At 32.7% G+C, this 27,121-nt stretch overlaps 6 protein-coding genes across 6 annotated transcripts; 3 read left to right on the top strand and 3 right to left on the bottom strand.

Moving 5' to 3' along the window:
* Positions 1 to 577: 577 nt before the first annotated feature.
* TRIADDRAFT_59748 (uncharacterized protein) lies at positions 578 to 2,108 on the top strand (the record flags this gene model as incomplete). Its single annotated transcript, XM_002115841.1, has 3 exons — positions 578 to 759; positions 1,041 to 1,194; positions 2,004 to 2,108. 3 exons carry the CDS (start codon positions 578 to 580, stop codon positions 2,106 to 2,108), a joined length of 441 nt encoding a protein of 146 aa, XP_002115877.1.
* Positions 2,109 to 4,559: 2,451 nt separating this feature from the next.
* On the bottom strand, positions 4,560 to 11,637 carry TRIADDRAFT_30200 (uncharacterized protein; the record flags this gene model as incomplete). Its single annotated transcript, XM_002115706.1, has 32 exons — positions 4,560 to 4,736; positions 4,824 to 4,957; positions 5,085 to 5,176; positions 5,246 to 5,354; positions 5,449 to 5,608; positions 5,686 to 5,751; positions 5,848 to 5,907; positions 6,009 to 6,068; positions 6,181 to 6,309; positions 6,508 to 6,640; positions 6,720 to 6,883; positions 6,958 to 7,098; positions 7,175 to 7,232; positions 7,322 to 7,394; positions 7,541 to 7,679; positions 7,755 to 7,816; positions 7,927 to 7,991; positions 8,092 to 8,172; positions 8,245 to 8,299; positions 8,408 to 8,563; positions 8,638 to 8,734; positions 8,822 to 8,902; positions 9,005 to 9,065; positions 9,134 to 9,267; positions 9,368 to 9,464; positions 9,581 to 9,654; positions 9,788 to 9,814; positions 9,905 to 9,977; positions 10,071 to 10,188; positions 10,313 to 10,383; positions 10,488 to 10,657; positions 11,449 to 11,637. 32 exons carry the CDS (start codon positions 11,635 to 11,637, stop codon positions 4,560 to 4,562), a joined length of 3,306 nt encoding a protein of 1,101 aa, XP_002115742.1.
* Positions 11,638 to 13,937: 2,300 nt separating this feature from the next.
* Positions 13,938 to 18,122, top strand: TRIADDRAFT_59746 (uncharacterized protein; the record flags this gene model as incomplete). The annotated part of the gene is made up of 14 exons (XM_002115840.1): positions 13,938 to 14,047; positions 14,626 to 14,710; positions 14,914 to 14,987; positions 15,135 to 15,241; positions 15,364 to 15,439; positions 15,867 to 15,988; positions 16,095 to 16,169; positions 16,290 to 16,318; positions 16,476 to 16,550; positions 16,622 to 16,666; positions 16,915 to 16,991; positions 17,071 to 17,154; positions 17,268 to 17,376; positions 18,078 to 18,122. The coding sequence occupies 14 exons, from the start codon at positions 13,938 to 13,940 to the stop codon at positions 18,120 to 18,122; spliced, it is 1,113 nt and encodes a 370-aa protein (XP_002115876.1).
* A 700-nt stretch (positions 18,123 to 18,822) lies between these two features.
* TRIADDRAFT_59745 (uncharacterized protein) lies at positions 18,823 to 21,764 on the bottom strand (the record flags this gene model as incomplete). The annotated part of the gene is made up of 5 exons (XM_002115705.1): positions 18,823 to 19,018; positions 19,119 to 19,274; positions 19,381 to 19,418; positions 19,578 to 19,846; positions 21,407 to 21,764. 5 exons carry the CDS (start codon positions 21,762 to 21,764, stop codon positions 18,823 to 18,825), a joined length of 1,017 nt encoding a protein of 338 aa, XP_002115741.1.
* A 722-nt stretch (positions 21,765 to 22,486) lies between these two features.
* Positions 22,487 to 22,747, top strand: TRIADDRAFT_30014 (uncharacterized protein; the record flags this gene model as incomplete). Its single annotated transcript, XM_002115839.1, has 1 exon — positions 22,487 to 22,747. The coding sequence occupies one exon, from the start codon at positions 22,487 to 22,489 to the stop codon at positions 22,745 to 22,747; it is 261 nt and encodes an 86-aa protein (XP_002115875.1).
* Positions 22,748 to 24,335: 1,588 nt separating this feature from the next.
* Positions 24,336 to 26,299, bottom strand: TRIADDRAFT_30169 (uncharacterized protein; the record flags this gene model as incomplete). The annotated part of the gene is made up of 7 exons (XM_002115704.1): positions 24,336 to 24,449; positions 24,594 to 24,691; positions 24,832 to 24,883; positions 24,981 to 25,042; positions 25,205 to 25,337; positions 25,858 to 25,959; positions 26,162 to 26,299. The coding sequence occupies 7 exons, from the start codon at positions 26,297 to 26,299 to the stop codon at positions 24,336 to 24,338; spliced, it is 699 nt and encodes a 232-aa protein (XP_002115740.1).
* Between the last annotated feature and the right edge of the window lie 822 nt (positions 26,300 to 27,121).

Here is a 27,121-nt window from a genome sequence, read left to right as displayed (position 1 = left end):
AGAAGTTACCTTTATGAGATTTTTTACGTAAATGTTAGCTTTCTGTATAATTAAAGAACTATGCAGTAATTGTGTTAAATATGAAAATCTTACATCGTGTTAACCATGTTAAGGCCATTAAAAACGCCGTTACCAATTTGACTTAGTCTATTATTAGTGGCAAGGCTAAAACGTAACGGTAGAATTGATAATGCAATAATCAATATTAATTAAATAAATTATTTCTTTGTATCACGGTGATTCATTTTCTGACTTTAGTCACATCTAGGGTAACTGGAATTTATATCGTTTTGCTCCAATTTATTTTATTTCGGTTATAAAGTAGGTCATTTAACTGTTTAGGTAAAGCGTAAACTAAATACCCTAACTCAACTAAAATAAGTCTCCTTTGTACTTAATTTATAGAAAGCATTTTAAATTATCGTCATCTATTGACTTGCTTTCTTACAGTATTTCCAATTTACTTAGACCATTAAAAGCACCCACATCGAAACTGCCCAACATAAGGTTGTTGGAGATGGTTCTGTGAAAGGGAAATAATATTACAACAGAACTCAAGGGTAAATGACCAGTTGACATGAATCTAAAATATCTATATCAAGAATACATACAATTCTGTTATATTGGCAAAGTTGAGGAAGCTATTGGCAGCAATTGTTGTTATAGCCGTGTTTTTCAGATAGCTAATAAAGGAGAAAACAAGTTTTTACACAAAACTCAAGATACTTTACAAACCTTTAATTCAGTTTCATTTAAGAGGTATTTATATATGTAAAATAGATATAAATACAACACATAGCGTTTTAAAATTTTGATTTATGGAAAGGTTATCAGAAATGTAGCTTATAAAATCAAATATAAGACTTTGAATAACCAAGTAGCATTAATTTAGAGTTATAAGACTAAGTATGCATGAAGCAAGACATTATTAGTCTCATCTTAAGAGTGCTAGAATTATAAAAATGCATACCTGATCATCTATCTATTCACTTTAGCCTTACTATCATATTTAATCAATAATCTTTCTTCACTTTATTTAGATTAATGCAGACACATAGATATATTTTTATCAAGTTATTAAATAAATACACTCACAATACTCGAGCACCAGCCACAATATCTGATCCAGTTGGCATTTGGGTAATATTTGGTCCAGTACAGGAGATTGTATGGGAATTAGGACATGAGCACTGGGTAGGACATTGTCCCCATGCTAAATAATACAAGATAATAGATGATTTACGTGCTCATTTGTAAAATGTATTTTTCGTACATAATCTCATGTTATGCCGGGTACTTTAACCAAGAAGTTACCAATAATGTAATTTTCTAATCGTTATCAGGATATAAACTGTTAAATCTTACTAATAGAATTTTATGTACATGGTACACGTATACGGTATACGTAATATATTAAGGATAAGGTAGATAACGATACATTTATATAGCTATTAAAAATAGATTATTAACGAATATATGCAACCGGCCAAATGGGTGCATACGTTATTTTTCACATGTTTATAGCGGATTTCATATTAATCCCCAAATTTTCGTTTAAATGAAGTTCATGATGGTAACGAATATTTAGAGGTGATGTTAGAAGTAAGCCAACAAGTGAGATATACTGTAATTGTATATTGCAGCTCAAATGAGGGAGTACTCATAAAGATGGTGTGCTGATACCGCTCTTAGTGTCTATATGTTTTTAGCTTTTAGTAATATTCCTTATTTCAAAGAAGCGAGATACTAAAATAAAAATCTTGTCAAACAATTTCGGATGGTTTAAAACAAATATTCTTAATTTCTTTTTACTGTGTAAAAATAGTGGATAGATAATTCAATAGAGTGAAGAGAAATGGCGACTTCGAACGATGAAATCTGTACATAAACTGGTTGTTCCCGTGGTCATTATAATGATGATCATTGTTATGACATAGTTATTGTGGAGAAGTAATGATTTCTGATTCTTTAACTTCTCACTAATTAAATCATTTATCTATCAGGCGAAAGCAATATTAACAGCAAGACGAAGTTCGCTATATAGTTTACGAATAAATTGTTACTTTTTTATTGGTAATAGACTCTCTGATGATCTAATTGCATTATAAAAAGGATACTTATCTGTGATTATTGATGCTGTTGAATAAAGCCTGAAATTGTAAGCATTTAGTTGTAATATGATAAGGCTTTTTTTAATCTATCTTTACCTGTCAAAGAGTATATTACCAGGAGGAAAATATAAAATTTGGGGATCATTTTGAGCTCGTAAAACTGGTGATGAAATGGTGAAAAGTAGTTTTTTGCACGAATAGGGGAGATTTTGTGCTGTGGCTAGCAATGTATTGTTACAGCGATTTATGAAGTAATGAACTAATCGGTTAATGATAAACTGTAAATGGGATTTATTAATCTAACATAAAATCAAAATAAAGTAAATAGTGATTTTTCCTTTTCATCGTAATAGTTTTTTGAATAGTCTATTGTGTAATGCGCTATTAGGCGCCATCTTGCTGAGAAGAAGGTAGACAATCACGCGTCTTGAAAATTATTCGACGTTGTCTGGGGCTTGTTTTGAAGTGAAACGTTATCAATGGAATATAGCCTTAGGCATAAATGATTTCAAGTATTTTACTTAATCTTCTATGCAATCTGCCTTAAGTTTATAACAACTTTCTGTGTATCGTACGATACGTTATTATGGTTAGAAATAGATGATAGTGTTGCGGATGGTTGTTTATAACCATTGATACAGTTTTGCTGAAATTGTCCTCTTATCACGCGTAAAGCGTTGTCAATGTTTTCAAAATCTACTATAGTTTACTAATTGTAAAATTATATTGATTAAGCTTTAGAGAATCTGAATAGGATTGTTTCTTCTATAGTAACTTAGATTGCACAATAAAAGTACAATAAGTTGTTGCTCTATTTAGCAAACAACGATAGAATCACGTATTCTCGGTAAATTGAGCGCAGAGATAATTGGTTATACTGCAGGCGGTCAACAATCGCGATAAAAATGACTCCAAAGTTTAAATTAAAATTGCGTATTAAATACATATCTGAATAATATATGATTAATTAAGCAATTATGGGTAATTCCTTGATGTTTTATGGTCAGATTTTGTTTAATTGAATTCTATAATTGCGAAATCAAAATCAAGATAAAGAATAACAAAAGTTTTGAAATGTTCGTTGTTAGCGTTTGCTTAATATTTTCATCTGTGTTAGTAAAGTTAATAAATTTAAAGTTGTTCAAATTGATACTAGCCATAGTCTAATTCGTTCACTGATAGACGTTTCAGATCAATATTGATGCTAATGTTCTTTAGAATGTTCAACATAATTGATACACACTGTACAGTATATATAGAATTAGACAGGCTGCTTTGCAGTTTACGATGTAAGGCGTCTGGCATAAGCTTAAGAATTGCCATGTATATTATTTCATTATACTATATACTATTCGTGGCGTGACAACGAATTCAACTATTTATAGCAGTGGGGGATTGCATTAATTATTCATGGTTAACGTACGTTAAGATCATTTACATGCTACAACTACTTGGATAATAATAGTGCCGTGTGCATGTAACTACTGTATAAGCAGGAGTCTTTTATTAAAACATTTAGTAAATTATAATTATCATTCGTAGTCGGTCTTGATTACTATAAATGAAATTTTGTATGGATATAATGGGGAATGGAGGAGAATACGGTAAGCAGAGGTTCATATTTATAAAACGAAATGCTGCTACTAAACATGCTTATTGCTTATTTACAGATTTTCTATGTACGTTTACTAATCAGAACGCCTGCATCTTCTTGTATTTACAGTATATCGTTATAGCGACTATTAAAAAAAAAGTGATATGACATAACATCAAGTATTGATAGGAGCGCTATTATCACAGTTAGAAAATTTCCACAGACAGGATTTATTGTAATATTCGAAATATAATTAGAAATTAGGAGAATGATATGTAAATGATAGCATTATCAAAGTAAGACGGCAACGAGATTAATTCGATTGTAGCTTAACAACATAAAAAGTAAAACTACTTACACCTGTTTTGCAGATTGAGACCTGTACTGAGATTGCTATCGTAACATTTTATATATGTAAACAAGACATAGCTGTTTAATTGCTGTTGAAGAGGTAGAATGGAAAGGTGCGATGTAAAAAATTTGCGTAAAATAATCTTTAGAAGTCACTTCTGATTTCAAATCTTGATTATTTAAAGTATCATAAAAAATGCCGTTACCCCACATAATGAACGTGCATTGTCTTACAGACGGGATTAAGCTTTTCTTTACAATATCGTTGCATCAATAATAATTCGCTCAATAATATAAATATTCATTTTTTCTATGCTTAGTAAAAACTATTAGGCATTATTACTGTTATTTTTAAATTGTGTTACTAATACTGTTATCGGTTTGAATTTTTCGACTGGAAGGCTGCAAAATGGATAGAAAAATGATCCAGTTAGGCATAGATTTTACATAACCCTTCAGAATTATAATATTGATAAGGGAAGGGAGTACCAGTGTATTATTATTCAAATTATTACCTTAACCAGAACTTGCGCAGCAATTGTGGCTTTGCCTAAAGAATCGTTGCTTTGATATCTTGGTAGATTTAACTTGAGGCGAGGTAAAGTTACGTAGCCCGTCGTTAGAGGATACATTACGTACCTAAGTGCGTGGATATCAGAAGGTAGAATTCGAAGGTTGACCTAGAAGTGACAGTACGTACACGTAGTCGAATTAATGATGAAAGTACGTTTAGAATGAACATGGTTACTTCAAATTACGTGCTTTACCTGTTTTAGTCCGGTAAACATGAAAGATTCACATGGATCAATGTTTATTTCTACTTCTTGCACCAGATTAGTTCTATTATGAAGTTCGTAAGTTACGGGTAGAGCTGTCCTCAAACAACCATAAGCTGGTTTATCTTGGAAGATCAGTATAGAATTAGGTTATATACATTACTGAGAAATATTTTATTTAATTACTTCAGTAATAGAAATTTAATCGTTATTTCAGTAATTACTGTAGTAGATATCATGAATTGATTATACCTATAACAATATATATTGGGGACGTATCAATTAGGACAGTAGGTAGTGTAATGTCAGTTTCAACTTCAGGTTGCTGATATTCTTGTTTACTCCTTATTACGAAAATATTCTGGGGTCAGCAAAAGTAATATTAACGACCGCAATTAAATTCTCAACTATACCTTTTCCAATTAATACGTAATTTTCCAATGTTTAATTTTGACTTTTCTATTGATCCCTTATATTTTATAGCGAAGCATTCCCTAGCTTCTTCACTCTTTTGTAGTGAAACTAAAATGTAACAGTTGTCATTGTAGTATTACTTACAAAGTTGCTTGCTATGAAATTATAAGAATTTTATAGGACCTCAGTTGCTAGTACGCACCGTTGGATAGTTGTGACTGTGTATCAGTATCAACAGATTCGAATTGGTTGATTAGGTTGAAAGTAGAGTTAAGGATGGTAATAGGCCAAGGTGAAACGCTCTTTAAGCAGGCCATAATGAAATATGGTTCATTGGCACATAACGCATCAACTTTAGTTAACTGAATTCAAAAATTTAAGATAAATTTAGTATCCAAAAATTAATAGTTTAAATGTCGATCATTTTAGTTGGTCCTACCTCCGTTGTTACCGTGTTGATTACCGTCTCAAAAGGGATGGCCGTTTCAATCGTTACACTATCAGTCTATGTAAAATTAAACAGAAGTGGCTATAGGTAAATATGTTATCGGATACACAATCAGTAGCATATTACAGTATACAATAAATTACTGATCGTGACCTGTTTACATTTACATTCAGTAACTTTGCCGTCAACTTCAATATTAATTTTGTAGGTAATCTATTACACATAAGTTAATTCATTGGTCAATACGCTAACCGGTGATAAAGCGAAGGCGATATTCAGTGTACTATAGAACAACTGTAAATAATGTAACTTACCTTGACTGAAATAACCCTCTGTCCATTACTTTGGCATTTAACGAACAGCAATTTTGATACCTAGCAATACCCAATCATATATAAGAATAAAGTAGAAACGTCGCAATTATCTCTTCATCGATTAGATATGAATTATTGTAATTTTAATCACAATTATCTATTTTTTGCGTACCTTTTCTCCTGATGCAATGTTATTAATATGAATATCTTTAACTGATTTCGAATGTGTTGAGCTATCTGATATGTTATCTATACAAAGCCATGCTGTAAATGCAAGGCATAAATCACACTTAATAAATCGCTCAACAGCAAAAAAATTAAACTGTTGTCTTACTATTTGGCGGTTGAGATCCATCCTGGTTCTGAGAAAATCCAATCGCAAGGCTAATGAAGTAAAATCAGAGCGTACCCATATAATTAGTTTTAAATTTCCAATACATCGAGCAAATTTTTTATCAAATTTATTGCTCTTAGATTTGTATAAAATACAGTCAATGACAACTGACCTAACATCCGAAATTTCTGCCTTTTCATCATTTTGAATCAATAGTTTAACTGAATAATATTCATTCACTAAAGCAGGAGGTTCATGCTGCAATTTTAGATCAATTAACGGTTTCCTAGAAGTAAGCCTGAAGAACAAATAGAAACCAAAAGGACTTAATGAGAATTAGTTTAACAATGATTTAAATAGAATTAGTCAAACTATACTTGGTGGCAGGCTTTGCTTGAATCTGATCAAAAGACAAAACCTCCGGATGATTAGTAACATTTGACAGTAAAGTTGGAGTGGGGGTAGTAAGAGCTGAGCTACTGGTATTCCAAGTCATGACAATATTATAGGATTTTTCGTCCCCAAGTTGTAAAGAAGCAGTCTGACACTATGCGTCAATAAGATAAGCGTATATTTATAACCTGATAAGAGTAAAGTGCATTATGTTAATTTTACACTCACCTCTAATGACTCACCAACATCTTCAGAGCGAGCAACAAATTTAAACGTAACGCATTTCAACTGATTTGGAATCAGTAATAGACTTTCCTCGTTATCAGTATCTTTATTTATTATACTACATACATTATTGTATTCCTATAAAGTCAAAACACTTCGTTATTTGCACCACCATATTGATAATGATATGTTATTAACATGCGGATTTTTATACCTCAATATTGAATTTCAGCGACAATCTGTGAAAGCGTATTGGCAGAGGAGAAGAAGACCTAGCCAGAAGATTTTACAATTAAAATTTAAAAATCATGTACGTTAAGTTTTGCTATGTATGGGAATTTATCAAAAAGCATAGAATTACCTCAAGTATACATTGATGATAATAGGAACATCTGCCGTGAATGAAGAAGTCCCGAAGCTAACTTTGCATTCCACTAATATGTAACGTAAAATTATTGAGAAGACGATGTTCAAAAATGAGCTACATCAGTGTTACTCATCCTTATTAGTTTTTTAAATTTGATCATTGGTTATTGCGTTGAGGGATAGAATTAATAAGAATTTTAGTTACACCATTTACCAAATGATGCTAATTGAGAGATGTCGATGTCGAAAGCTGGCATAGGAGCCATAATCATAGCAAATTTTTGTATCCAGAGTTTAGATGCTTCCTCAACCGACACTGCACTTAAATCACTCTCAGGATCAGGCTGTTTTCCCTAATGATAGTAATATCTCAAATTCTAGATACTTCGTTACATTAAAGTCTATAGTTATTATAAGGTCATTATTACCTGGATGATGTTAAGAAGATTTTTTTGAATTCGAGATTTACTGTTGATATCACTAGTAGAATCTGACATGAAAAGAAACTGTTATTGTTATAGATGCTGAAACATTGAAATAGAAAGACTTTAATAGTTAACGTAATAGCCATCACAATCGGCTAAATAGAGGTTTACTTACGTTTTGATATCATTTCAACACAAACAGTGACATAGTTTTGTACATCAGAGAGGAGATATGCACATCTACCATGTGATAGACAATACAGTATTAACTAGCAGCTAGTTTAGAAGTTAACGTCTCTTCGCTTAATAAAACACATGCAGAGTTAAGTCACGAACTAACTTTAACCATAAATTTAGAACGGCAGTTAATAGATCCCACCATTTCTCACTACGATAATCCGGAGCTACGCGATCAAGCAATCTGATAATACCAAGATATAGCATACTCACTAAATAACAGATTAATATTTAGAACTGATAAAATTTTACTTACGCCAAAGCTTTGACATAATCCTTGGCATGATAGTATTCTTCTGCCATTTTAATCACTAATATTGAACAGTATGACAAAAAAGCTATCAAGAACATAAAGTTGTAAAAATGCGTACGTGAAGAATTCGTGGAGTAGCTATCTGTATACGAAACTAAATATTTACTAAGATGTCTTCTCATTCGACTGGACTTGTACTTCTTGAATTGACTAACTGCTTTACTAAATAACTGAATTATGATATAGGAATGATCAACTTTTAGTTCCTCAGTTTGAACTGCCAATATACCAGCTTTCTCGAAATCTGCATCAGAGGCTTCCGCTATGAGATTTAAATTAATTTTAACATCTTTTAACGATTTAATCTAAATTCTATATTTAAGTATTGTCATTGACTCATACTATGATATCCCTGATTCCATACTCTTTGCCCATAATAATTTACATATTTAGTAGTTTCAGATGTATTTTGCACAGGGAACATTGCAGCCGCCTATTAAATTAGTATTCCATTTTGCATTAGGTTGATTCGAATGCACTAAATACGATTGCGTATGCTACTGTAATAGTCTAATTTTACCTGGCATAGATCGTAACATAATTGCTTCCTGAATATAGCACAACAGGCGGCGTATTGGTAATAAAAACCTGGATGTTGAGTCTGGAAAGTAGGTATACGTATAAATATCATTGTATCCCATGCTTTGTGAAATATACGTGATCAAAATGGTACGAAAACTTCATTAGTCTAGCCATTACTAACTTGGATGGCATCTAAACCATTTTTAACAGCTTCATCAAAGAGGTCGCCAAATATACTATACCTATATTATAGTATTAAAAATTTTTATACAGAGACAGTAAAACATGATTTATTGGAATATTATCTTACTGGTGCGATATCCAGGCAGCATCAATGAATGCTAGTTCTGCATAGCCACTCTTTTTCTTAAAGTAATCTACGTGGCTACGAAATTGTGCGATAGCGTCTACTGGGCTACCATCCAAAAAGCATAATCTACAAATCTTATCGTAGAGGGTATAATAGATTAAATTATACTAATACAGAGAGTCTAACTATAATATGGATTCAATTTCATAAAATTTAATTCAATGGTATTTATACCTTGTAATTAAAAAAACTAGCACACAGTTTGGTTTCCAACATGTTCCGGTAATTGGGTTCGAGCTCTTTTAAGTTGCTATAAGCCAGTTTATAATGTCTGTAGAAATGAAATGTATCCGCTTTACCATTTAAGCTAACTCGTTTATGTCAAATATTGCAATAGCCTCTTAGATTTTATACAATTTCGTAGTGACCATTGTCAGCTCAAATTACTTTAATGCGGATGTTCGATCTTGCCTAAGCTCGCAGAAGAACGCAATCTTAAATTGATGACGCACGATTAAAACCTACGAAATATTTATAATTCTGTCAAATAACCACTTAAAGGTAACTTTATCTCGTATCAGTTACGGTTAATAAAGCATTATCCAAATGTCTATTAAACGTGCTGGTAGTCTAATGGCTATCTTCTTTACATACTTCGTGTTTTTGCTTGTTTAATAATTCCTAATAATTTAAACATTTATAAATATTAGATTTTTAGTTGTTCAATCATCATCAAGTGTAAGAATTATTTTATCACAGCAAGTTATATACCTTGCGTGATTTAACTCGACGACATTCACCATGGTAATAAGCTTGTGATAACTCATAATATGCATTTTCCAGTCTATCAATATGGTTCGGGAGTTACAGGTAAAAGAAGGAATTGGTATAGTGAAATTTAAAAATTCAATTAAGGCACGCTACAATATTGATAAACCTAATAATATAGCCGTATAGGTGATCTGGGTTATGTGGTAAAACGAATAAAGATTTGGAGGATAATTCACAAGCAGTGCACAGGGTAGCAGCCCTTTCAGCAGCGACCATGTCTTCACCTGATTCAGGAATATAATATATCTTAGTTAGTAAATAAGAGAGCTAGTTTTGATTATTGACTCATCATTACCATCAACAAAATGTGAACTGCTAAACTATAAACCTATGACAATTCTAAGATACCGGGAGGTAATGGCGCAGCAGTTTGAATGAGGACGACAGCAATTTTTGTATTTCGACCCTGTAAGCTTGACCTATTATAGTTGTAGCAAGATTATATATTAATAGACAAGTAAACTTGTATAGAGTAGTTATAAGATTGTATATACATGGACAGCCAACATGAAGAAGAGCAGACCTCGCAATTTCTACACGGGATACACATTCAACTTGTTTCTCTTTCCATTGGGGATCATTCCAGTCTAAGTCGTAGAATATCACAAGGACAGAAGGAATTTCGTTGATATGTTTCTGCATCCAGTCCATTTTAATAATACCTTTTGGGATATACCATTCATATGTCGATCTCTGAATTATTAAAATCAAGGTCAGCTTCTAAAGAAATATACTGCACGTATTTTAATTAATTAATATTAACTTACAGGATACAATTACTGCTGGCAGAGACAAACATACAGTCACAACGCTACTTAACTTAATCTAGTTTCTCATGTATAGCGAATGTAACATACAACGAGATTCAAATAAATATATGGCACTTTAGGTATGGGGCTTAGTGCTGTGCATTAAAGCGTAGACTTCTGGAACCTGAAGTTCTAGAGGATCTAGAGGTCCATGATTAAAAGTTGCAGATTTACTGCTGGATACGCTCGCAAGTCGCAAGTAATAATCTGTAATTGTAGCTCTTCTCCAATAATTGAATAATATTTTGAATGAAGTTATTACGATATTGACGTCGATTATAATTATCGATCACCTACAATATTCACTATATTATGCAGCTTTTAAAATTATTCGTGCTGTGTAAAAGAAGGTAAAGTACGGCATTAAACTTAGGCTAATGGAAGAATGTTATCGGTATTCTTTCAATCGTCTATGGTTTCAATAGTTAGGTTAGGCGTAAGAGCAAGTGAGTTATTTACGTGATATGATGAAAGATCACGGAAACTATGCCAATTTTGGCACCAATCTAGTCAAAACTGTTATTATACAGTGTAAATAGATAACAGATATGCGGAAAATTAGTTTTACAGACACTTTACAAACACTGTGTACGCACATTCGCAACCGCAAGTCTAGCCGATCACAAGTTATCTTACACCGCATCAAGTAACAGTAAAATTAAGAAACTTTTGTACCTTGGATTTCGGCTTTCGATACTCGTAATCTCCGCTAAGCAGATTGAAATGTAATGGTACTCTATCTGGTCGTCTATTGACTGTAAAGGAATCCCAGATAGATCTATGGATAGCATTGTACTTAATATCGAGCCCCGTTAAGGCAATAAATCCTAGCGGTTGTGATGTAAAGTCTTCAGGTAGCTGCATAAGGCCGTCCATCTTGGTAAGAATCGATCGTATCAATAAGCATGCGTAACTAAACTCTACGACTTTCAGATTTGGTAGCGTCATCGAGATCGTAGAGATCTACTGTACAGTATGCGAGAGTCCGAACTACTGTAAAATACAGTATAGTACTGTACTGTTGTACTGTAGACTTTAGTGTTCTGATACAGTACTGTGCTGTACAACAATAGCATGAAATCAGTTAGTGAACCTTAACTAATAGCAGTACTTATTACGATTATACTGTACTGTACAGTACAGTACCATAAGGATCGACGATGTCGCTGCTCCTAGTTAAATGTTTGAGTGTTCAAGAATGTGGTTGGTGTTGCTAAATTGTTCGCTGAATAAGGTATACAGTATACTATAGATTGGAATACAGTAGTTAGTATGCCGTATATGTACAGTATGCTAGAATTGGAATGTACTGTACTGTATTTAATGTTGAATTCTTGTTAGATGTGCAGAATATATGAATCTGCGTGCATCGGCGATCAGCTTGTTACTTGATTTGTTATGACTGTTTTGTTGGAGGACTAAACGAATTCTAACTATTGTATACAGTACAGTGTACAGTATATAGTATAGTAAATTATAATTATTACAAAATTTTATGCAACTTTGGCTGTGACTATTTCATCTTGAGGATCAAAGGCGAACATTGGATGTAGAAACTTGAGGTAATTGATGATTCTATGCTAGAGCAAAATATATTTGACATTGTAAAATTATTTAACATATAGTACATACAGTATTTACATTTACATATATTTTTGTCTACCCGACACCAAGACAGACTGGACCATTATTTTAAGTAACGTAGATATCAATATACTATAAGTACACAAGATCGTACTACCATATACGATACTGTACGAATCATGATTCATGGGCTTGCACAAATACCGAAAACATTGTTCAGCGGATTGCGTGACAACAAATACTAAATGCAATGTTCAGTATTTGATTTATTAACTACTGTATATGCCTTGCACTTACTGACTCATACGTGAGTAAGAAAAATTGTACACTCTAGACGTATACGCGTATGAGCATGATGCAAATCTAGAAATGAAACTCTCACGAACCTGGAGTTCTAAAAATACAGTACAATATTATCAACAACATACGGTAATGGTGACCCTATAGCTATTAGTTATGACTGTGATAACTATAATTATGACGAGGTGTACCGAACTACCGATTTCAGTTGTAGTAAAGGTAACTAATAGTTATGTTAGTATACCCCAGCGCTTGGGACTGGTGACGTGAAACGTACATTCTCGATATCGTATTAGAGAACTTAGGGTATGATTTAATTTGCGACTCTTATTAGCTAGATATTGGAACGGAAGTGATTTAGGTATAAATCAAATCAAATCTAGATATATCGAAGTTTGTGGTATACAGTGTATGATCATATAGACAGTGGTCGTATGCCGACGAAGCAACAACACGGAAGAATTCTTATCATTGTCTATTTTAGAGATTACGATGTACTGCATAGCTACTACTTGCTAATTATTGTACTATACAATCTGGGCAGCAGGTGTTATACTGTATGGATGCTAGCATTAGTTAGTACAGGGACTTCTCGTTCGTCATTCATCAATAAGAGAAGTCCCTGGTAAGTAACACATGTACATACAATATACGCGTACAGTACGGATCGTATGAATGGATGTCCAATACACCAGTACAGCATAGCACTCATGCTATTATACACAATAAACCCTCAATATTACTGAACTGTATGTAGTATTAAAGGAGAAATATAGAAACTTTCGCGATATATGAAATGCGAGTTAAAGGCACTCAGTACTTACTGAGTACAATCTCTATCGTAAGCGAAACAGTACATAACCCACGCAATGGGAATAAGTTCAAAGTGGCTCGTTGGTTGATTAGATATCTACTTTGTATTAGTTTCACGTCCATAATAAAATGTAATAAAATCTAAAATCTAATCTAACATAACACAGAAAGTACTGTATACTATTATTCACTTTAAAAATTAACTGTGTACATTCGCTTTCTCTCTTTATCGTTATGCCATAATTCTAGTCTATTTACCGCTTCTTGTGCATTTGAACTGTGGAACCTCTACTTTTAATTACGTTCTGGTCTAATCTGCCTATTCTTACAGTAAAACGTAAGGAATTTACGGATATATATTCGCGTTTATACGAGTATAGTATTTCGTATATGTTGTATAAATGACATAAAGCGCGTGGCTAACGTGTTTTACTTAGTATACGCTCTCTAACGTCAGGAATGAAAAAATGTCGATTACCAAGAGTGCTATTGCATATGCGTCGACGACCTTGGCTGCGTCCATGATGAACTCTATCTTTCAGTTCTATTACATCAAATTATTTCTCAATGGCTACAGGTAGATTATAGTGCTTCTTGTATTAATTTCAGTCTATCTATTCATGTAATAAGTAACTTGAATATTTATTATTATGTTTATAACTTAGCTCTACTATGGCATATAATGACTTGTCATTAGATCTTATTTAATAGGATATCCATTGAAAAGTAGTATGTTATCTTTTTCTGCTATTGATACTACTAAAATACATTACGTGAAGCTCTATGTAATCTATTTTAGCAATAGCATATGCATAGATAGATTTAAGAATTTCTGGAACTGATAAGTAACGTTAGGTGGAGCTGTAGTTTCATATTTGCTAGCAATCTTTAAAGCTGTTAGTCCATCAGAATTTTTTCCAAGTTATAATTCATTGATTGACGTTAACTTTACTGTCAATTATTATTAAGCACATAAATGTAACGGGCAATTAAGTCAGAGCCACAATAAGATTAAAGTACCCATAAGATGCCGCTTGAGATCTTGCTTGTATTAACTTGGAGTTTAGCGTCCGCTTCTTTTTCAGAAGGATTTTCATTTGATAATGTTTCTGACACCATCTTTAATCGTTTTCTTGTAAATCATTTGCCCTTTAGAATTAATAATACCTGGTTTTATCGCGCTCAGCTCATTTACTTGGTGTGGAATGCAATTAATGATCCATTATTTGGCTATTTACAAGTAAGAATAACCTTACTAAGTAAAATTGAGTTAGTGAAATTGATTTTATATTATAATTTTGTAAGTGGTTATAATACTATAAGATACAAAAGGACATAACTTACAGTTAAATGGAAATCGGTGATTCGCAATTATAAATGGATTTCCATCTTAAGCATGCACAGTATTTTGTTGCAAGTCAAAAGTTCTGCTTTATTACTCAGGATAGTTCCAAAGTTGCCTTCTCACGCCGCCGCAGGACTGCAATTTTATATGGAGCTCCCATATTTGCGTTAAGGTCTGCACTACTTAGGAAATTAGCACCCTTATAGTGTTTGTGATAGACCGTTAATGATAATGATGAACTTTCTCCTGTTATAGAGGCAATAGCCTTGTTATGTTCTAATTGATATTTCAATGTTTTGAATTACCTGTAAATTTATAGCTTTTTAATTCCTTGGATACCTTGGACGGCCTTTGGTGACAGCGATTGGGTAGTTGGAATGCATTTGATTACCTCTCTCTGTTTTTACGATGGCATGTTTACGTATGGTAATGTTATACTGTATAAACTTAGAAATACGTGTCGTATATGTACAGTATAAGGCACACATGTATAACATTCACACACCTCTGGTGAATTGATTTGAATGTATTGTATGTCTTCTTAACAGTTCTCTTAGCACAATGTGCTTTGTTTGCTGAAATCGCTACCAAGGAATCTGACAGACAAACAGTCCTTAAATACAGGTAATTAATGTTTAACTCTCACTTTTCACACCAATATAGATAATTTATCATTATTTAGGTCTATTCGTTCGAAGTTTGCTAAAGATTAACTATCTTTGTTATACTATTGCACTTCAGCCAAATAGCATCAATAATTGGATCTAGCGCCGTTTTATTTACTGAACTTATATCTCAAAATGTATGTCTTTGCGATTACTTTCTTTCAAATAAAAAGTAATAATTTTACGTCTACAGTAGTAGTCAGCTGTTATATTGACTAACTTACGATATCTGAATTCGTAATTTCGAATGCTATACTGTACAAGTGTACATTGATAAGAGGAACAATGCAATCAGGTTCTAGGCTTTGCTTGGATCTGAAATTGTAGCAAAATGAATTATTTTGATTTACTGAATAGATTTTTTATTACTAGTTGAAATATTTTAGATATTTCCAAATCTGTTGTGTTGTTATTGCGAGTATCAGCTACTTTGCAATGACATACACAGCAAGATATGCGATTAATATTTCTGATGCAGAAAGCTCTAACTCCGTCCTGATTGATAGCGGTAAGAGCTTATTAGTACTGCGAAGTTGAATATAAACTTGAAAATTAGATCCATATAGTGTCTTCATATTTTGTTACAATGATGCTACCTTTCTATGAAATATTAGGCGAAGATGACAATCCGTTATCAGATATTACATTGTACACCTTGTTTAAGCAAATTACAACCAACAAGCAGTTTGGTAAATTTATTATTCTATTTGATATACAATACAATTTTTTAAGAAAGATGCCGCTTTTGTGTACTAATTCTTTTGTAAAAATAATGTTCTGATCTTCAATGTTTTACTCTATAATGATAGCCTTATTCGTATTGATGAATTTTTTACAGGTAAGAGCTTAAAGCTCTCAAGAAAATTACTTTCAATTGAGATTATATTGATTAGTTTTATAGCAATTAGAGAAATTATACCAACAGAACATATATATATTATGTTTATATTTATATTTAAGTTTATTTACATTATTACCATTTTGTATCAACCTAGATTTTTCATAATACTATTGGCAGTAATTTCTTTTCAATTTTCGCGGACAACTTGATTGGTTCGTCTTTACTTCCCGTAAGTGTAATGAATTACTGCGCAAATCTTGTTAAATTATTAACCTAAAAACATATTTAATATCTTAATAGCAAGCAAGGAGCATTATGGCTGGTTCTGCCTTCGTTTTACCTCAGGTGCCTTAGTAATCTTACCATAAGGAAGCTATTATAAGTTTATGTCAGTTAAGGTTATATTAATTCTCGGATAAGATACTGGTTCTTTTGTTTTCCCCATTGCTGGCAAGATTCGGATCATACCGTTGCATAATGGTTTCGTTTTTCATCAAGGTAAATTTGTTGAAGAAATATACTCAACTTTACCTCAAGAAATCTGCTTATATGCTACTGTATTAACTCTCATGTTCTTTCGCTTGTACACTTAGTTCGCACTGGCACTAGCAATGTTTTTAAGTGGTCCTAGTAATATGATATTTTTAATATTCTTTATGGTATTGGATAGGTATGTACTGTACTGTATAAAAAGAATTGTCTTACCAAACTTGTTTCAATATGTAATTGATTTTAATTTTGATCTGTAGGAGTTTACCAGAAGCCACATTTTCTTTATTCAATTTATCCGTCTCGGATATCATTGATGATGACAGGGCTAAATATAAGAGAAGGTATAATAATTGCAATACATCCATGTAAATAACTTGTCCTATAGTAGTGCTTCACTATAATTTCATGGCAAATTGTTAACCATGGTGAAATTAAAATTTTAAAATTTTGTAAGGGCTCCAATCTCCTCTATGATTTTTGGTACCAATGCTCTCTTTACTAAGCCTGCCCAATCATTAGCTCCCATGTTTGTAGTTAGTTTTCTAACCGGCTATGGTTACCAGGTTCGTTATCTTACTTAAATTTCAAAAGTAGTAGTACAATGCAAATATATTTTAATTCAATTTTATTGCATGAAATTCTTTTCGGTGATTGCCCTGGTAGCACGGAAGTCAAGGTTGTAATAAAGCATTATTAATATTTAGATAAGTTCTATAGGATTGTTTTTAAGAAAACTATCGTCGACTAATATATTCTGAAATCTATAGAATTACAAATTTTATCTTACAAAGAATTTTATGACTTTTAGCAGTGACTATTCCCGCTAAACCGGAATTAAGACAAGCCATGTTCAGCATGATTTGTTTGGTCCCTATCGTAGCATCTGTTATACAGATTTTGATCTGGTCCTTCTATTCTTTAAGAGGGCAACGTGTCAAGAATCACGGTTTTTTTGGCGCGTCCGTTTAATGATGAACGGATTTGTTGTAATTGTCTAATTTACTACACGACTTTTGTGCTGTCCTTGACGAAATGAACAGGTTTTGAGTCTTTACTATGTATGATCAACAATTGGAAGTAATATCGCTCCTAAATAGTATATTTTGACTGATAAGTAGTAGTAAGTACGTCTGGAGAAGTGCTATTGTAGTCTTTGATTTTACTCCTACCTGTTTTTACTGGATATTTATAATATTACCATCTATAGTATTAACCTAATATTGGTATGGAGTACATATAATAACATGGTTACTTATATATTTAGAGATTCTTGGGAGTCCCTAGTATAACCCGCACGAAGTACAATTAGGGTTGCGATGAACAATTGTAATAAAAATTATTCAAAGTTACAAATATCGAACATCATACATTATATGATGTACAGTGTATCAATAACATATTTAAATATCATTGCTAAGGATCATATCCAAAACCTGATGGCAGTAGTTCAAAAATTAGTAATGAAAGGTAGTTGAGGCTATATTGGAAAGATCATTTTATTTACGTGTATAGTTTTTGTACAGATACCTACAAGAGTATTTAGGGGCTAATATTCAGTTGCTGTATAGGAAATTGTATGCTAAGTCATGTGCTTCATTATCATAATAATGATAAGCTACTAATATTGTTTTATGGACAATGATTCAACTCGGAAGGGAAATAAATGATATAGAGTGAAAATATAATTGTATGCGGTATTCTGTGTCGTGATTTAGCAAAATAACTTAAGATAATTACATTATTGCCTGTGAACTGATTAAGAATAATGATTCTTTTAATACATTGGTTAAAATCTATCTACGTAATTTTCTGCGAAAAGTTCATTAAAATTGAATACGTATTAGAATACGATATAGCATATTTGTGGTATCAATTGGTACTGTTTGACTGATTATAACTTTTCTTAGGACAAGCTTTATGTTAGTACATGTCTTAAGAAGAAAGTGTTGACTAGAGAGTGTATAATGCATATAAACGCATATTTATACCGTATGAGTATTTTGTAATGGTTACTGTAACCAACTACCATTATGAGTATTTACGACATCATCGAACCCTGAATTATTGGATATGTCAGAAACTTCCGGACTACGAGCGACATTCTTAAATTTATCGATGAGCTTTTCGTTAAAAAATTTTTTCATAGCGTCATTATCCTCTTGTTGCAATCGACGTCTTTTGATTTCAATTTGATCATCATCGGCACTGTTTAATTGTTTAAGATAGGAAGTAAACTATTTAGAAGTTTTAAAGCCATTATATCAGTTAACAGAATCTGTTTCATCCCGGGAAAACAACATCTTACCTCGTTTTACGCAAACTTGCCAAAGCAGATCCATCCTTAATTACAGACATTATAGAATCGTGCAAAGAAGTCTCGTCGACACTAGGACATTTCTTATTTGCTTCTAAATTCGTAGATTCAATAGAAGAGGTATTTTTGGTTGATTCTGTTGTAAATCTGTTTAAAAAGATTAAAGTTGAAAAAAATTAAATTTATTTACTCTACAGTAAATAGTATATAACGTAATCCCAATCAAAATATAAATACAACTAGGAAATTTTACTCATTTTTCTTGTCCAACTCAGATTGATTGCCAAGTTTCTTTATTTACAAATAAAATAAAATTTAGCAATCGTTAGGCTTTTTAAATTTTTTACAGTAACCTACAAGCGATAAGGTTTCAAACTGATTCATGTAAATAGTATAAATGGAAGTGCTTGCTTCTATGGGAGGTGCAGATATTCTAGTAAATTCATTTACCTTTTCGGGATTACGTGTATTTCCATCAGTGCTACTCATAATGGGTGCGCTGGGCAATGGTGGTGGTGGTGGTGGTGGTGGTGGTGGTGGTAGTGGAGCTTTAAGAGTTACTTGAGCAGATTCCCTTTGTTGGTAACAAGATGAAGAGGAAGATTCGGCTTTTTGTTCTATTTCAGTTATAGAAGACTGGATCATTTTTTCAATCATGTCTTTACTTTTTTTTTCTATTAATCTGCGGGAATATCTCTGGTCTTTATTGAGTTTAGATTCTACAAAAGTGAGATGTAGATATTCTTTATCGTCGACATTTTCACATTACAACAATTTTACTAACACAATATAAATAATTATATATCATTTATTCTAGATGATTAGCTTAAAATAATACGTCTATCTGGTAGTTGCATACATGGACGAAAAAAAAATCAAGAGTAATAAGACATGGACGATCAGAATCTTAAAAATTTCAAATTCGGTGGTAATGATTTCGTGGCATCATTCGTGAAATTCATGATACTGGACAGAAAGTCAGACGCATACACGAACGAATGGCACACTACTAGCGATGGATATTTAAAGTATGTCTATTTCATGATATCTGTCTTACAACAAAAAGATAATACTTGTAGTAGTATTCATGGTATAGAAATGAGGTCTAGATATGCATAAGGTAATGTAATACCTTTCATCTATGCAGTGAGTAGTCTGCATACAGTACACCCATGTCAAACCTTTCGACTACATTATAAATAAAGGACTGTCCTATTATTTTTAAAGTTTTCGTGTCTAATCGTTATCGAATTGTTACATAGGATGGCGAATAAAATAAAATTAATTAACTAATTCAATAATACCTGAAGTTACACTTATAGTCCGAATGCATAAATTCGCTAAATCGTTCTATTTATTATTCTTATTGTAGATCTGAATGAGAAGCTGTCATTCCTATCTTAAGAGGCTAATTAGATTTCTGTGTGACTTACCAAGTCAAAGGTTGTGCTCAAGCATAGTAAAGTTATACGATAAAGTGAGGCTCTATTTTATTGTTCTAACCATAAACATAAGATAAGCTGCTACTCAATACAAGTAATAGTGTTTTACTCTCAATGAATTTGCTTCATGTTTTACTCGTAACTAAAGTACCAATGATGAATTATAACTACTTTCTATACCTTTGATGGATCTCCATTGAAAATTTTTAACTAAATTTAGGTGCGTATAAGGACTCCTGGAGACTTCTTCCAGTAATCTTCTATATATAATATAGTCGTCAATGCTGATAGGATATTGTATAGTATACTGTATACTGTATAATCTATAACATTGTTGTATCTTATATTGTTTAAAGTCACTATATAGTTTTTAACTCGATATTACCTTCGTTTGTGTCATAATTATAATTAAAACGTTATATTATCCGTATACAATCTATATTTGTAGTATCCCTGCATATGATAAATGTCGCGCTCTGTTGTACGATGCTACATTCTTCTTCAACGATTGAAAGCTTTGGACTGTGTTAAGATGTTTTTATTTTTCAATTTCATTTGCTATTATGAAGTAATACACTAGTTATGATTATAATTGTTGTTAGCTGATTTTAATAATATTTTTGCTTTCCCTTACTGATTGCACGCGACAGAAATCTGTGGTTATGGCTAGGCTGATCAATTGCTGTAAGCATAGTAGTGTGGTTGCATAATGTGTCCCGTTATTCCCATATGAATGTAATAGAAATTTGTATACTGTATGTGCTGTCTACTGTATATATATATATATATATATAAATATAGACGATTTAATGATAGTCACTTTGCTACAATCCTCACCTTGAGCATAATTGAAGGCATTTATAATATTATACTTTAACCGCTCTATTTCATTGTGGTAATCTTCATCTGATATTTGCAAATGCTCAGTGTAATTTAGAAACGAATATATTTTACATTTCACATAGCTAAAAAGGCCGGAATTTTCTAAAGATTCCTGCTTTCTTTTTCGCAACACTCGCTTGTATAATTCCGAATCAGCTTCTAAATTGGACACTAAGTTTTTTAACGCTGTACGAGTAGCTTCTTCTCCTACTTGTTCATATTCTTCAACACTTATACGTTGGCAATAAGTCTTCGACAAGGGAGGGGCATCCTCAAATTTGCCAAGTTTATCTGGAGATGAAGTTACTTCCATTATTAGCTCTGAACTCAGTGATTAGTTCCAAGTCGAAATGTTTCAACGTTGAAGCCGACACTCAAATTGAATAATATGGTTGCTCAATGTAATACTGTAGGTGAAGTACTGTACACGCGAGTATTAAAACCAAACGAGTGTTGTACTGTACCATAGAGACCAATAAAATGTCAAGAAAAAGAAAAGTCCGTAGGCAAAAAGACTGGTTCCATAGTACTGTACAGTACAGTACATACATTTACAGTGTACTGTACTGTAGAGTTCAGAAAAAAGCATACTGTACTGTAGAGTTCAGAAAAAAGCATACTGTACTGTACAGTACTGTACTGTACAGTACTGTACTGTACTGTACTGTACAGTGCTAACTTATCGTACTGTACTGTACTGTACTGTGTAGTACCGAACCCAAGATAAAAAGTTTTTTCTTTTATCGCTGTGATGATTTAACCAGTCATTCTGCATGCGTGATTTCAAATTTGAGTGGCGGTTAAACGCGCTATACTGTACACAGGGTTCGGACTAGACCATGAAGACCTCTGGGTGCACGACATCTCCGGTGCAGTCCACGCTGTACAGTACTGTAGTAAGTAGTCCATGATACTGTACACTAGGCAGTTCAGCACAGAACCGTACTTACTGTACAGCCACGGTTAAAAGATCAAGATATAGTACAATATCTGGCGAACGTTTTACTCGGTAGTGAACCTAAAGTCAAAATTATCATGAAAGTAACTATACAGAAATGGATAGGTGTAGCAAGTTGGAAATGGCAAGTGAATGATGACAATTGTGGTATCTGTAGAATGCCCTTCGATTCTTGCTGCCCGGAGTGTAAACTACCTGGTGATGATTGTACAATAGTATGGGGTGAATGTTCGCATTGTTTTCATGTACATTGTATTTTGAAATGGTTGCAATCACAGAATTATCAAGATCAGACTTGTCCAATGTGCCGCCAGTCATGGAAATTTAAGACTCATTAACCTTGAAACTGAAGATAAAAGAGCTATAAATACATAGGATAGACACGCAGGTAGACTTACAGGACTATTTTTCCTGTAATTTTCCAACGTCTGGCGTTATGACTCTATCACTACGAGGGTCTCGTCCTGCATACAGCTATCGTGGTGTTATTAACATATAACGAAATTCACAATGGACTTTGTATACTGTAATCTACACTATACGCGTAGTATCTTAGATCTGTGTATTTTCTGTAATAATACATCAAATGTTAGGAACATAAATATGCCAGCTCTACTCGCATAAATACTCTTTGAAATTGCTCCAACTAACTTTCTTATTCATAACGACTCAAAGTCATAAATAGCAAATCCTGTAATTACTATACGCGTACGCAAAGTAGAATGAAGCGATACAAAAATACAGTACGGGCATAATAATATATATATATAAGAGAAAAATCGATGATAAAAATATAAGTATAGTAGCTATTATAACGATTAACTTGGTTTGAATAATTAATAATATTTCTAAGTTACTATGTGCAGTCAGTGCTCCGGTGTGCACGGTGCAGAATTTGATTACTTGGATAATTATAATTGCAATTACTGTGTAATTAAATGGTCATGCAACCTTATATACGTATATAATTATATGTACTTTGCAAGCATTTATTTAGCGAGATACGTAAATATGTCGGCTTAGTTGGCGTACAGTATTAAATTAATTATTATAATCGTAGCATTGATGCTCGTATCATTAGTTTCATAAATTTATCGCCTTAAAATTTCGGCACGTACTAAGTACACGATTTTGTAAGAGCTTCAAACCTACTGCACCATGGACTTCTAAAATACCATAACTTTAATAGTCCATGACTGTACATTGTGCAATATTGGTGCTTACTGTTTAGAGCTGAGTAGTAAGCCTTCACAGGGATTAATAGCTTTCGTTCGCTCACATACGTCGTACTTTATACTGCATAATTCATAACAGGCACTTCTAAGAGAAAATTCATCTTAGAAGTCCCTGGTTCATATTTATGGCAGTCCACGAGTATATGCGCATAGGTGTACACCGTACACTTTGCGTTAGACGGATACATACAGGTATGCACGGTACGGAAGCTTTAGTAGTGTAAAATAATATAAAATAAAATTGATTTTATTAGTAAGATGAAATTGCCATGTCACGTTTAGGTTTTAAATACCAATCGTTGCTCAAATAGTAGATTTATAGACTACAGTAATAGTATTAGCAATTACATTAATGCTGTGGCATAAACATTAGCAAAACATCTATATGATCTTAACAATCGAGTTGACATTAAAAACTACGTCATGTATAAAGATTGCTTTGGAAAGCAGTGTACAAAGCATCTCATTCTAGGCTTGAATAGTTCTGTGAACGGAATGTCGCGGATTTATATTATAAAAAGCTGATTTACATCGCTAAATTATATAACCCATGAGTATTACTAGTAACTTTCCCATCCTGAGCACAGTACGCTATGTAATTATACTAAATTAAGTGAGCTTTTTAACGTTTAATTATAGAATTTAAAACATATATATCTCTAAAGTGATAACAGACTTCATCAATGTAGTGCTAAAGTATTCCCCATTCATCTTCGAAGGCGTTGCAGACTTTAGCGCAGGTTAATGCCCCGGAAAGAGGATATTCAGAGATAGCAATTTCTTCTTCTGTGTAATCAACTTCAACCTACAGTGGTAAAATAATAGATACAACGTGCAACTTTTCATACTGTAGTTACAATTGCTAACTATTTTCCTCCGGATGAGAATAATGCATATAACTCATACCGGCAATATACTTGTAACTGAAATTTAATTCAGATATACTCACTTTGCCATGAGCCATAGCACCGATGACGAAAACTATGGGCTGATCTTGGGGCACTAATTTATTAACTTTAGTAAGGTTATCGCAGCTAAAAGAAGTTCCTACCAAAAGAATACAGTAAAATACTGCAATACACTTTATAGCTTCAAGTTAAAGGAATCTTAATCTATAATGGCTCAAAATTTTGAGATCTCTTTAAATAAATTTACTATAGTAGATCAACTACATCAATGTACGATACCAATTTTTCGACATCCAGTAGGCAAATGATCAGTAATAGGGTTTTTGATAACCTTCAAATGTAATTATGGTATAATTAAATTTATCGCTGTATTAGCCAAGTACCATGATAATAACAGCAAAATTTTCATTACTACCACTACTAAAAACAACCTTTAGTAATTTCTTGGATCCTTCTGCTGAATGAATACTGAATTTATGCAGTAATTGAACTAAGTAAAAAAGAGAATGAATGTATAGTTAGCAGTAGCAAAGACTCACCGATTCAAGCACATACAGAATTATATTGAAAACTGGCTCTTAATCTTAAAGGATAAAGGATGAAGAATTTTACACGTATAAACGTAATTATTTAGTAGGCTTGCCCATTAAACCGCAGAATCTATCAAAAGTTCTTGGAATACGAGTTTGTGGATTGACTTCAATGAGGACATTGCGTTGGGTATGAATGTAAACTTGTAAGTTTCCAGCGCGGTTAAGAGGGCTGTCTAGTAACATCAACAAGCACTGAAACCAGAAGTAATTATGTGATTTGGGTTAGTAATATCATACCATTGCACAAAAAAGTTATTTATTTTAAAAAAAAATGCTAATATAAATATGTCCAAATAAGGATTACTATCCATCATGACAAAAACTTATGCAAAAATGAGATTAATTATGGTAGCATAAGCCTTTACGTAATAATGACAACAATTAATTATAAACTTTCAACAGATGTGCGGTAAATCTGAGCCAGTTTGTATATCAGATATTGATAGCATGAGGAATATAGTGTAGTAACGTATGAGAAAATAAGATTGTACTTATGTAATATTTGATAATACAGATTATGAAGTCCAGTTCTGAGCGCTATATAAGACTATAGCACATGCGAATAAGTTTCGTATCTCAGATTCTAGTAAGGTGGAGCTCAATATAACAATTATAATAATTTATATCAATAAGCCTTAACTAACAGCCTTACAATACGATATAATACGCATAGCAATTTAAAAATTATTTGTATAACACTATCATTATTTACCTGATGGGCTATATCGGGTCTATATAGGGCAGGATCTCTCTTGCTTTTTCGTAAAATATTAGCATGCCGATCAGCAGTTAACAATTCGAAATTATTTTTAACCTACAGTAGATATATACGTACGAGTATAATCAGTATAGTAAGTTACAGCTTTTCACATAAACGTACAGTATATGGACTATCGACAATTACTATTGATAAGTAAAATTAAAGTCCGTGCAAGTATCGAATTTGCTAAATTGTCTCCCAATTAAAAAGGAGCGGCGGCGGTAGTGCAAGTGCTAGTACATGTATATCTTATTACCTTGACACTTTCTAGAGATGCATTTTCTAGAATTACAATTAAGCGTCGATCCGAATCACGCTGTTGCAAAGTACGTGGAATTTTACGATGAGGTTCTTGTTCATCATCATCATTGTCTCGACTCCGTGTGGATGACATTATCTATTTATAATCACTTATTTTCACTGCAAGGATATTCAAAAAATTTTAAATTAATGATTCGGGTTTGCAAGAAAAGAAATCTAGCATTGAAGTGCACCAGGATTTGGGATACTGATAGTCTGATATTGTAATAACAGATATACTGTATATACGAGTATATATTGCAGGTAATTATAATCAATCAATATTACGTGCATATGTTACTAACATAGACGTATATTCGGATATATTTCATGCGCCTACAATATCCGTATACATTATTTAATTAATGTACACGCGTAGATTACGGACACTACAGTACTGTTAATATAGACTACTAATACAGTACATCATCTAGTAGGACTCCACGCCACAGTTTATTTATGTGAATAGCTAGCTACAGTACCTCTCGTTTCTTCCTCGATTGATTGATTAGAAGGTTTCGCTTTTGAATGCTGGAAATTTTGGATTTATAATACGTTTAATATTAATACATCACAATTTGAAGCCTGGTAAGATATTAAAATGAATATAAAGAGGTATCTAGAATTCGGAATGACCAGTATTTGGAGACTGCTTTGCAATTCTTTAGAGCTGCAGCGTTGCTTGCTGTTGGTCGCTGATTCGAGTTTACTTGCTACTACCAGCTTAACACTTTAACACTGATCAGCAGCAGTGCTCTATACAATCCTATTGAAATACTGTACTGTACAGTACTGTATAGTATTTACAATAAAGTACGTAGAGTGTACAGTACAGTGCTGCATGATATCGTGCGTCTATGCACTACAGAATGGTCTTCAGTACTGTACTGTACAGTATAGCATAATACTGTACTGT

This window comes from Trichoplax adhaerens, genomic scaffold (genome assembly GCF_000150275.1).
Source record: "Trichoplax adhaerens TRIADscaffold_12 genomic scaffold, whole genome shotgun sequence".
Classification (NCBI taxonomy): domain Eukaryota; kingdom Metazoa; phylum Placozoa; class Uniplacotomia; order Trichoplacea; family Trichoplacidae; genus Trichoplax; species Trichoplax adhaerens.
The sequence above is the reverse complement of the archived record's forward strand: the minus strand, read 5'-3'. Positions and strand labels throughout refer to the sequence as shown.